This window comes from Chlamydotis macqueenii, chromosome 3 (genome assembly GCF_036417535.1).
Source record: "Chlamydotis macqueenii isolate bChlMac1 chromosome 3, bChlMac1.mat, whole genome shotgun sequence".
In the NCBI taxonomy this organism is placed as follows: domain Eukaryota; kingdom Metazoa; phylum Chordata; class Aves; order Otidiformes; family Otididae; genus Chlamydotis; species Chlamydotis macqueenii.
Genome location: NC_141558.1, coordinates 107,752,882 through 107,765,099, shown reverse-complemented (window position 1 = coordinate 107,765,099; position 12,218 = coordinate 107,752,882). Strand labels below are relative to the sequence as shown.

Sequence of the window (12,218 nt, the reverse complement as noted above, 5' to 3'; positions counted from 1 at the left end):
CATTACACAAACAAGTGAAGGAACAAATGGAAAAAGGGAAGTCAATATTCCTACCTTGGGTAGTTGGTGCAGTACTGTGTGTATATGTGGAAATCTTCACTCTGCATGAGGAGGAAAGGTTTACATATATTCAGATTTTGTTACACTAGCAGCTAACACATGTGCAAGAGATTATGACGTCAAGACAACGCTTCCTCCAGTTCCTGATCAATGAATTCACTATGACAGACCTAACACTACCATAGATCTACTAACTGAATTTAATTTTTCCTTTTTGGAGATTTTTCCTTTACTTAAAAAAACAAGAAAACCTACAGAGAGACAGAGCAAGTAACTTTACAACAGAGTCTCCAAGGTCCTTTATGACAATTTATGCATCTTAAAAAAAAAAAAAAAAATCAAAAATCAAGCAAACACGCAAAACACACACCCCCTTCACGTAACTGACTCATATACACCTAAAGCACACACCTGCTTCCTGGGAGCAGCAAGTTTTGCAGGTTATGTTCAGTGTGTGATTTTCAACCAACCATAAATACTTCCGCATTTGAGCACAGTCTAAGCGTGAAAATTAGAAGCCACAAAAGTGATTTTTTTTTTTTTTTAAGTAAATTATGACAGTGAAAGCAGTTATTAACCAAACAAGTTGCAACTAGATTTAGATGGGTTCCACACTTGCTTGTCACACTGAAATTACCCACACTTAGTGCTGACAAGCTTCTCCGAGTAAAACCTTGAGCTTAATTTCTTTCCTCCTTGGCCTAAATTGTTTTTTAAATCACCATAGTTTAATTTTATGCAAGAACAGGTTTCCAGAAACATTCTCATGTGCTTTAAATTCACACCTACCTATCGATTTCTATCCCAAATATGCCATTTCTGCAGCTTGCCGGAGTCCCTGACGATTAAGAAAATACCACGGAATCGCAAAATGCTCCGAAAAAAAAATCGGTTTTTCTTTCCTGAGCCCTAGGCTGACACAAAGCAATCCTCTGGTAGTAAACAAGACCCCAGTTTCCACTCATAGCATCTTCAGCACAGACTCTGGCATTGTGCAGCACAATAGCTGTGCTCTGCAAGGGGCAGCGGCTGGTGAACAGCGAGACTGAACATCGGCCTTCACGGAAGGCAACAGCGCTCTGAGGGGCAACACCACTCAGGGAGAGGGCTGACGCAGGCTGTGGCTTTTGTTTCTCATTGTTGGAGTGGGGTTTTTTTGGCTATTCATCAGAAAGAGGCAGCTCAGCAATACCCATCCCCATTTCCAACAGCACCGTTCCCTCTCCCCTCTTGCAGGGGGAAAGCAGAGCGTGCCACTCATTTTTCCAGTGAGCGGGGAATGGTAGGGACCCCGTATAAAGTAAGGTACTACTACTCCACATGGGTACAAGTCACTGCCATTCGTTTCAGTATTTCTTGCTGGATTTCAATAGTAACTGTTCCGGAAAAATAAATAACTCCAGTAAACTTCTAATAAGTGTTTCTCTAGGGGACTGCGATCCCCATTTAGTCACTAGCAGGCTGTAAGCTTATTGAACCGCTCTTTGCTTAAAAACCAACCAACCAACTAAACATAGTCTGGATACAAATACCGTTAAACTATTCAGCTTGGTTTGTCATGCTTGGACTAATTTTTGCTGTGGCAGGTAGTTTCTAGGGTGGCACACATGTGCCCTGCGTCCCACCCGGAGACAGCGAGCTGGTGTCATAGCCTGTCCACATCCACGCTTCGGACCTCCGGCCACAGCTCTAAACTCTCTCCACTCAAACCGAAGAATTAACAAACCCCGGAGCACTGCAGACATTACACTGTGTCATTTTCTGCAGCAATCGCTACCGAACTAGCCAGCGCTCACAGTAAGTCACGGTGCCTAAGAGAGAGCATTAGGGTGAAATTCAGTATCGCAAAAAGGTGATTTATTTTATAGATGCAAATATGAACACAAGGTTTTCATTTAGGGGCTTTTGGTATAAATTGTAATATATTCCCATGGCTGCAAACACAGAATAATGCAATTTATAAAATTACTCCAAAAGCAAAGTGCAGAACATTTTGTGCCAATTTATTTTTTTCTATATATATTTTTTCTGCTCATAAATACAGTCACATGATTGTTCTGCTTTTCAAACAAAAAGGAAAAGAGTATCTCATGTGAAATTTTAACAAGTGAAAGCAACATCTGTAAAACAAACAAGGCCAAATGCTTCAGGGATTCAGAGTGGACTGAGTGCCCATTCCCCACAAAATCAAAAGCAAATCTGAAATCCCCAGGAGTCCCTTTCACACTCTCTCTCTTTGTTTTGGGTTTTAGTTTGTTTTTTTACACAAGGTCAAAACTACTTTCAACAGGATTTTTTTTTTGTTTTAAAAGAATTTTAGTCTGGCTATTAAATTCTACAAACCTGTTTTAAAAAAAGAAAGGTATTTCTCATGCCCTCAACACCTCTAAAAACTTGAAGAGTGGTTTCACAACCACCCCTGCTTTCTGAACAGACACGACACCAAATTTAATACTGCACTCATATGTGTACTTACTTCATTGAGTCACAGCTGATTTCACCACACGAAATCGTTGGAGACCATGTACTTTTACCGAGAGTATTTGCTTTTACCAAGCTATGTGAGCATAATGCCAGTGGAAGGTCAATTACATCTATTTTTGCCTCCAAAATGAGATTGTTGTCACACATTTATTGATTTGAGACATGGATTTGACAGACAGACCTCTCAGGGGATAAGGAGTTGGCTGGATGGCCGCACTCAGAGAGTGGTGGTCAACGGCTCGATGTCCAAGTGGAGACTGGTGATGAGTGGTGTTCCTCGGCGCCGATATTGGGCCTGGCCCTGTTCAATGTCTTTGTCAGCGACATGGACAGTGGGACAGAGTGCACCCACAGCAAGTTCGCTGACGACACCAAGCTGTGTGGTGCAGTCAACACGCTGGAGGGAAGGGATGCCATCCAGAGGGACCTCGACAGGCTGGAAAGGTGGGCCCGTGCCAACCTCATGAAGTTCAACCAGGCCAAGTGCAAGGTCCTGCACCTGGGTCATGGCAATCCCAGGCACAAATACAGGCTGGGCAGGGAATGGATCGAGAGCAGCCCTGAGGAGAAGGACTTGGGAGTGATGGTCGACAAGAAGCTCAACATGAGCCCACAATGTACTCTTGCGGCCCAGAAGGCCAACCGCATCCTGGGCTGCATCAAGAAAAGCGTGGCCAGCAGATCGAGGGAGGTGATTCTGCCCCTCTACTCTGCCCTGGTGAGACCCCACCTGGAGTACTGTGTCCATCTCTGGAGCCCCCAACATAAGAAGGACACGGACCTGTTGGAGAGGGTCCAGAGGAGGCCATGAAGATGATCAGAGGGCTGGAGCACCTCTCCCATCAGGACAGGCTGAGAGAGTTGGGGCTGTTCAGCCTGGAGAAGAGGAGGCTCTGGGGAGACCTTATAGCGGCCTTGCAGTACCTAAAGGGGGGCCTACAGGAAAGACCAGGAGAAACTCTTTAGCAAGGCCTGTTTTGATAAGTCAAAGGATAATGGTTTTAAAGTAGGGGAGGTAAATTCAGACTGGATATAAGGAAAAAATTCTTTACACTGAGGGTGGTGAAACACTGGCACAGGTTGCCCAGAGAGGTGGTGGATGCCCCATCCCTGGAAACATTCAAGGCCAGGTTGGACGGGGCTCTGAGCAACCTGATCTGGTTGGAGATGTCCCTGCTCCTTGCATGGAGGTTGGACTAGATGGCCTTTAAAGATCCCTTCCAACCCAAATTGTTCTAAGACTCAAACTTACGCAGCTGGTGTGAATCAAATCATACACCTTGCTCAGGCATCAGCAGGATTCACATGAACATATTGGGAGAGTGGCCAAGAGAGCCACTTCCAAGAGAGGCTCTTCCTCAGCCTGAGGAAGCCACACTACTCAGGAGAGCTGTTCTCCCACTGCCTGCCTGATTACCCAGCACCTCTGCATGGTCAAAGAAGGGACATTTAGGTCACGTGCCCAGCTGCTCTTCCCTGCTTCACAGCAGACTCCTCAGCGCGAGCCCTGTGCTACTGGGAGCCCATCAGGGCACAAGCCATGCAGGCTAAAGCCAACGCTGTGAACTATGTTCAGAAGCAACAGAAAAACCAAGACTAAGACAGATTTAATATATTTCTATCAATACTTTCACACTGTAAGTGAAACACCAGCTATGCTCATGAGTATTTCTTCGGACAGTCTTAAACTTACTCAGATGTAAAGTTGTTTTGTTCACTTCAACTGTCTTCAAACCAAATTAAAAAATATCTCTGCAGTGAGACGTGAATTGCTTCAGAGAACATTTTTAATCTGGGGGCCCAAAGCTATTGTGGTAGAGGTGCAAAAACTGAGACCCAAGCTGAGAGTTCATCCACACTGACTACAAGTCATCCTCAAGAGCAAAGCCAAGTGCAAGCAGATCCCAGCTATACTTAGCTTGTCCCTCACTGCTGAATCAATTTGCTGTGCGTCTCCTCCACGTGAAGTGAAGTGCCAAGCACGTGGCTACACCCTCGATCTTCCTCAACTCTTGGTAGCACTGTGCTTTTTTATAGCCATAAAAGGCACTTTAAAAGAAAATGGAGAAAACGAGCTGAGTCAGAGTGTAAGCCGAAGCCAATTGGCTGGATCTCCTCTTTAATGAAGAGATGCTAGATTAGAGTAATTCTCCCTTTCCCCTTTGTTAAGCTGCTGGCGTGTCTTTCAGAAAACACATTTTCTGAATTTCTGGGGTGCTGAGTGAGAAGAGTGACATGCCAGAATTAAGCTCTCCTTTACAACAACTCACTTAAACGTGAAAGTGCGGAATACTGAAGTCAATCTTCTAATTAACATTGGCATCATTACTATGAAAATGAAAGCCTGAGTTGGCAAGAAAACTTATTAACAATCTTTTATATGAATAATTAAGCTATAGGTAAGCTTGTGCTGGAATCCTTTCATCGGCCTTTGATTACAGTTAGTAGCAAAACATCTCTAAGACATTTAACGTACTAGAGTTAATACAAGTCTTCTGACAAAGAGGTAGGACCAGAGCCGGTAGAAACTAAACTAGTAGATCCCTACCGTCAGTGCCAGGTTATTTCCATGCAGCAGCCATCCCACACTGTTTAAACAAATATTCATCCACATTATCTGCATTTCAGGGCAGAAAGGTAGAGGCAGCAATTCCTGACCAGAGAGCAGGTTTTTAAAAAGCGGGCTTTTCTGCATTTCTGTCTGCTTGCCTGTGAGTTATTCATTAATTAAAATATCTGGAAGCAGAGGGATTTAATACGATGTTGTAAGGAGAAGAGGAGGCTCCGGGGAGACCTTATAGCGGTCTTCCAGTACCTAAAGGGGGCCTAACAGGAAAGACAGGGAGAGACTCTTCAGCAGGGCCTGTTCTGATAGGACGAGGGGTAATGGTTTTAAAACAGAGGGAGGTAGATTTAGATTAGATATTAGGAAAAAAAAATTTTTACGCTGAGGGTGATGAAACACTGGAACAGTTTGCCCAGAAAGGTGGTGGAGGCCCCATCCCTGGAAACATTCAGGGCCAGGTTGGACGGGGCTCTGAGCAACCTGATCTGGTTGGAGATGTCCCTGCTCCTTGCAGGGGGGTTGGACTAGATGACCTTTGAAGGTCCCTTCCAACCCTAACCATTCTATGACTCTATGAATTAAGTATTTATATTTCTATGAAGTCATAGCTTTGCATGGTTATTTCAGCTGTTACTGACTTTTATGTTATGGGGTAGTTTACACTAAAGACATCTTGCTGAAGTCCGTTAACAAATAAAAGCTGCCATTTTAGGACCTACTTACTTTGGGCACTCAGCACAACAAATGTTAAGATAAAGATTCAAACCCACAATTATGAGTTTTTGTTCAAAGTGCACTGATGTGATTTGGTAATTCTCACTGTATTTCCCTTAAAAGTAAAAGTTGCAAGGCTGTTTACTATGTGAGCATGAAATTTATATACAGGAAACACAGTGATGTATGATTGTGTGAGTGATGTATAATCTGCTATGCAACAAATTTTATTGAGCAAAACCAAGTAACAAAGTCAAGTTCAAACAGTCTATCAAGTACAGTACAAAATGAGATCTTAAAAAATTAAGGTCTCTAGATGTTTTCATGAATATCAAACATTTTAGTTGCTACAAGCTCCAGAGTTACTTTAACCATATTGGTTCTGTTACACATGCAAACCAACTTTGTGTCATTTCACGTGAATCCTGAGGAAAGAAGCGGCCATTTCTTTTATGCGGTTACTGAGCTTCATGAAATTAAAAAAAGGAAACACAGTACCTACAGCGAAAACTTGATTATACATTTAACTTCCCAACAACTACAGTATTCACAGCTGAAGCAGAAGGGTGAAAAAAACCGGCACTAGAGCTCGTGTAGTCAAAGTACCAATCCACTGGAAGCATCAATGAAGCTCCAGCAGAGGTATATCCATTAGCTAGGGCTGTGAGCTCTGACTTCAGCGTCACATTATCCCCGTGCTTAACTCAGTGAAGATCTAGCATGCTCCAAGCAATCAAACAATAAATGGCCAAAGTCCCATAAGACTTGAAGGACTGCGTACTGCCAAAAAAGGCAGTTTTATTTCCACTACTCAAGGCTGGGAAGACACAAGCAACCAAGAATGGACAACTGGAGTCTGTTAAACCAGTCAGCAGTTGCTGTAATGACATCTTCATGGCCAAAACCAGAACTGTGGGGTATTTTGGTATGCTTTGATTTTGCTTTTAAGTGTTTGCACTTGTCTGGATGAGGCTAAAAAATGCTTGTTAGGACTGCAGTCTCTAGCAATTTCTGAGCCATCACACAGTTGCCTGCCAATAATACAAATGCTAAAAGCATTTGACAGGGGAACAAAAGGCACAAGCAATGATATGCAGATGGATTTTGGAACTAATGGCCAGAAAACCTACCGGAAAACTCCTTTCAGCTGGCCAATATGAATGAGCACACAACTTTTTCCTGGACTTGCTGTTATCACTTGCACCACCTCTGTTTCATGCCCCAGCCAGGAGTAGTCCCAGCAGTCACAGCTATAAGCAAGGAACACAGCAGAAAGATTTACCAGCTCCAAACCGTGCTATCTGTAAATATCCCAAAGGCCTCACGACTGGCCTTCACTGCACGGGCACCCTGCTGACTTACACTCAACTACCCGTCTGCCCAGACCCCACATCCTTTCTTGCTGAGCTGTTTCCAGGTCAGCCAGACCCAGCGTGCACATGGGGTTACTCCACTCCAGAAGCAGGACTTTGCGCTCGCCCTTATCCCGTTCTCTCTTATTGCATTCAATACAGGCTATTTGGAACGATAACAACATGCCATAAACCCCATCGCAACAGGGAAAAAATACATCCTACTTTTGTACTAGTGATGCCAACACTAAGAACTATCAGTGCTTACGAAAAATCAATTACTAGATAAATAAGAGCTTGATACACAAATATAAAACATGACAGGGTTTGGCTTTTTAGTTTTGGGTTTTGTTCTGCTTTTTGTTCTGTTTTTTTTTTTTTTTTTTTTTAAATTAAAAAGGCAAACACATCTATAGAGAGATTATCCAAATTTAAACAGCTACATTCCCCCCTCTTCCACTCTTCCTCCAGAAACACCATGGAGGTGGCATTATTTCTTAATACATTTGGGCTCTACACATTCAACGCATATGTAGGTTCTCTGGTCAGGTCTGCAGTGAACTAGAGTCATCCACAGCCCAAATAAATTAATGTCTTGTTGTCCTACCCATTCCTCTTCTCCCGTACTTGCTCTCTGGGTTTCCTACAATGAAGGACACCTACTTTGGTTCCCTGTATTTCTCCTGCATCTAACAACAACTTCTCCATATTTTTTTGGCTTCAGAATTGCCCAACAGAATAAAGATGTCAGATCAACATTCAGAAAATTCAAAGTATTTCTGAGAGAACGAGATTTGAATATTAAGGCTAAGACTTCAGGCCACCCCCTTTAAAAAGAAAATTAAAGGTATTGCTGTTGGATTCAGGAAAACATGCATCTCAGAAAACAATATGGCCACAAGTACATAAAGGTCATTGCCTTTTCTAAAAATGCAGCCAAGTTGTATTCTCCAGTGGATTTTAAGCTGACAAGGCATAACTGGAGTACCACTTGATCACCTATATTTAAAAAGGCAGAAAAGAAAATAATCCTTGTAATACTGCACAAAAAGAGATCTAAAAACGAACTCTACATCAACAGCTCCACTAGTTCAGATACAGTTATTGAAGAAAATAGCACCTTTTTCTGGATTTTTTTTTTAAATGCAAATTAGAGGCATATCCCTATCACCTACTAAGAGAAATTACTTCCCTTTCCATACATTTGCTCATTTTTATTGGTTGATGTCACACAAACTGTCAGAATTAGACCTCAAAAGCAAATAAATTAATCTCATTCCCCCATATCACTCTGCAACTGGTGGTGTGCTGCAGATTCCTGCAGTAGCTACTTACCTTGGAAACAAAACAGTCTGCTATGGCCACAGGATCATTTTCACAGTTTTCCAAATCTTGCAGAAGTTCACTAAAACAAAGAACAGGAAAAGGAAAGACAATTATGGCACACCTTGGAATAGCCACACCTGTCTATCTGGAGCCAGAAAATGCTGCATCATTCATGGCAGTGATACCCAAAGCACTTAACGATGCAGGCAGTCCTAAAAAGGGAACGAGAACCCCTTGGATGCCCCTCTTTCTGCTAGATGTGTAGCTGCTGGGGTTTTTTGTTTGGAGGTAGAGGAGCATTTTAAGGAAATGGTATTCCCATATACTTAAAATTCAAGTCACCCCAATGACCATGGATTGCTGATCTCCTAAGCAAAACTGAGCCCCATCCTTCAGACTGACAGCTCTTCTACGATACTCATAGTGGTGTTGTCAGACACTTGTGTAGCTTGTATGGCAACTAACACAATTTAAAATTAACAAAGTTTAAAAGACACTGAAGCACAAGCCCTGTCCTATAAAGACTTCCTATCTTCTAGGACCTTTCCTTGACCAAGGGAGATGAGGAGCTGGTCTGAAAAACACAGATGAGAGCCAGGGATGAATTAAACAATACAATGAGAATGGTAATAAGCTCATTCAGAAAGATTTGTCTACCTTTAGTGGGTCTCTTCATTGAAGAAAAATGGTTAGCCTGGAAAAAGTTTTCTGGAAGGGAATATATAAATTCTACATACATAAAAATAAAACCTTACTGAGAGGATTTTGTAATTCTGACATGCCAAGCAGGAAATTAATTCATTGTAACAGGAGCAAAGCAATAAGGGAGCATGTTCACTGTTGTATGAAACTCAGTTCTCGAAAGCCGATTCAATAAAAGAAAGGAGTTCAAGCAGAAGAAAACCTCAAAGGTCTTTCCTTGATCCAAACAGTCTTTAGTCTTACTGAAAGATATGCTCAGAAAAACCAGAGAAGAAACTGAGTTTTCTGCCAAATTGTTCTCTGATAGAACTTTTCTGGTTCGGTTTTTTTTTTCCCCCTCTTCCTTCCCATCAGATGATTTTCCGTTTAGCGCTGCTTTTCTCCCAGTTCACAGCTGGTTCCGTGAACGAGTTGTTAAGCCTGTATCTAGGGAACTACCCTTTTCCCCTCTAAGCAGACCCAATTTCCCTCTGTAAGTAAGAAAAGGAGTAAACCAGAAAAGTTTCCTGACTTGTTCTTTGCTTCTCTAATTACTGGAGGAAGGAAGGGGAGAAATCAGCAATCAGTCACAAGGAACAAAGACCTTCGGTTCAGTGGTCACTAAGCCACTCTTGTACAGCAACAAATTAACATCCACACCTCAGTTTCTCCCTTCATCAAAATGGAAATAAAAATATGACCCTTGCTTGACAGCCCATACTCATGAACCTCCTTTTACATCACCAGAAGCAGCAAGCTGTAGCAATGGTGACCAATGTAGCAATTAGTTATAATGACAGACCGTGTTCCACACACATTTTGGAAATAACATCAAACACACTGAAGAGGCTCAGAGGATTCCTGCTGTCTGGCAGACAGACATTCTCCTGATGGCTTAGAGCATGCAGCACATTGATTGCCATTTTATCCCCACTGGTCTGTAACACCACATTATTTCTCCTACAGGATACAGTAATGCAACACCTAAAGACTTTATATATTCATGCAACAAGTCCAAGTTTGTGCAGTAAATATGCTAGTGGCTTGTGTCTTCAGCACAAACCCATGACGTAAGAGCTGTGCTTTGAAAGATTTTGCACCCTTCTTCTATCTCACTTGGTTAGTAAAAATGGGATTGGTAAGAGCAGCCTACCACTAAAAATAACAAACCTGTCATGCCCAGGAATCCTGAAAAACTTAAATAAATCCCTGTAATAGCAAGCTGGTATGTGAAAAAGCAGGGCTACTATTATAGGCTACATTATTATAGGCTGACAATGTCTTTTAGGATGCTTTGATTTTTTGGAGTACAAATTATTTTCAAGACAAAACACTTCTCCTCATGGGTGAAGACTTTCAGTAGGACAAACTGCAGGTTAGTAATCAAGCTGTTGACTACAGGAGGTGAAGAAGAATGAGATATAAACATTTATAGATCTGCAAATAATCACCATATTTGCACACACAATTCAGGCAAGGCACTTTGTTCATTTTATATCATCACCACCCCATTTTAAAACAAGACACAAGTATTTTTCTCCTCCATTTTTATCTGAACTGGAGTGAGCAAGAGATGGTAATGACAGGGACCTCAGAAGGGCAATTTTGGTGGAATGGAAGGAATGGAAAGAGGCAGTAAGGAAACAGTACTGTTTGTCCTGAACCCATGACAAAAAAAAACCCAAACAGTTGATGACCAAGTGCTGTGCAGTTTAGCCATAAACACTAAAATAATAGCCTCTCTGAAAAACTTCTTTCTCTCAATGCCTGATAGAGCTCAGCACTCAAAACAAAAATGGACATAGCAGGCGCAATATGGTCTTTATGGTAGAATACTTTCACCATATAAAGTTCTGGAAAATCAATCTGAAAAGTTCAGACTTTCAGTAAAAAAAAAAAAAAAAAGATCAAGATAAATTTAGTCGTGATATAACTTCACAGTCACAAAAATCCTGTGGCCAAGACTTTTCTTTCCACTCAGGAAAGAAAAAACTTTTCCATTAAAGGTGAGCTCTTACAGGTTCTATGAATGCTCCTCCAGTCAACAAGCCAGCCCTTACCAGCAGGAAGCTCAGAGCACAGGAACGGCTGAATATGGCAGTTACAGAATACGGCTCTGCACCGTACTTGTGTGCTTCAGTAGTCAGCGATGGACAAGGACCATGCAGGATGACCCGTGTCAGCAGCAGAGGTTTCAGCCTGGCCTCTCCTAAGATCGTCTGTGTGTCTGCAGAAGTACTAAACTTGAGCACATTTCTCTACAGAGTTCCCATTTCAGAATAGAGTCATAGTATCGTTTGGAAAATTTATCCTAAATTGACACTAGAAAAAAAAATAATCTCAACAGGAGAGGCCAGGGAAGAAAGGCAGCAAATGCTGACTTACAGAACGCTTCCCCCTTCCAAATAAATAAATTAATAGTGGGGAAGCTTTTCCCAAGAGACAGAGCAGGATCAGTGGACCAGTACAGAGTCAGTGATTCTGCTTTAAAAAAGAGCTTTCCAAAAAGAGCTCATAGTCACAGAACTAGCAATTACTGTCCTGACCATCATTTCTGCCATTCAACACAACACCTAAAAATCTTAAGTAGTTTAGCTGAGAGAAATTCCCACTTACCAAAATGAAATTTCTCAGATCTATACAAAGTCCAAAAAAAAAAACCCCAACACTATAACATTTGATCATTGATTAATGGTCAGATTCAAAGCTGAGAAAAAAGAAAGGTAATTCTGAAACATGCTCATAAAAAGCATCTGAAACTACTAACACAGAATTGCCAAATGGACCTTTTTCAAAGGTAAAAATAAATGAAAACGCTCTAGAGTACATTTAGGACCCAGAAGCTACATGCCAAGTTTCACACAGGAGGGAACTTAATCCCTGAAGCTATATTGGGATCTACAATGAGTGTTCAGTTTTAAAACCTCACAATTTCCGTGCAGAATTTTAAATTAGAAGGCTTGAAATACATTAGTAATTTACTAGAGCCTTTGCACAACTTTCCAGTGAGTTTTAACCACTGTAACATATCTGTC

At 41.8% G+C, this 12,218-nt stretch overlaps 1 protein-coding gene across 5 annotated transcripts in view; it reads right to left on the bottom strand.

The window, feature by feature from the left end:
• PLEKHG1 (pleckstrin homology and RhoGEF domain containing G1) overlaps window positions 1-12,218 on the bottom strand; it is a 136,248-nt gene that overhangs the window by 19,138 nt on the left and 104,892 nt on the right. For all 5 annotated transcript variants that reach the window (XM_086744981.1, XM_086744983.1, XM_086744980.1 and 2 more), the window contains 2 exons: window positions 8,512-8,581; window positions 55-101 (listed from right to left, as the gene is read on the bottom strand). In XM_086744981.1, the coding sequence (XP_086601107.1) occupies window positions 55-101; window positions 8,512-8,581 (117 nt within the window). The remainder of the gene's footprint in view (window positions 1-54; window positions 102-8,511; window positions 8,582-12,218) is intronic.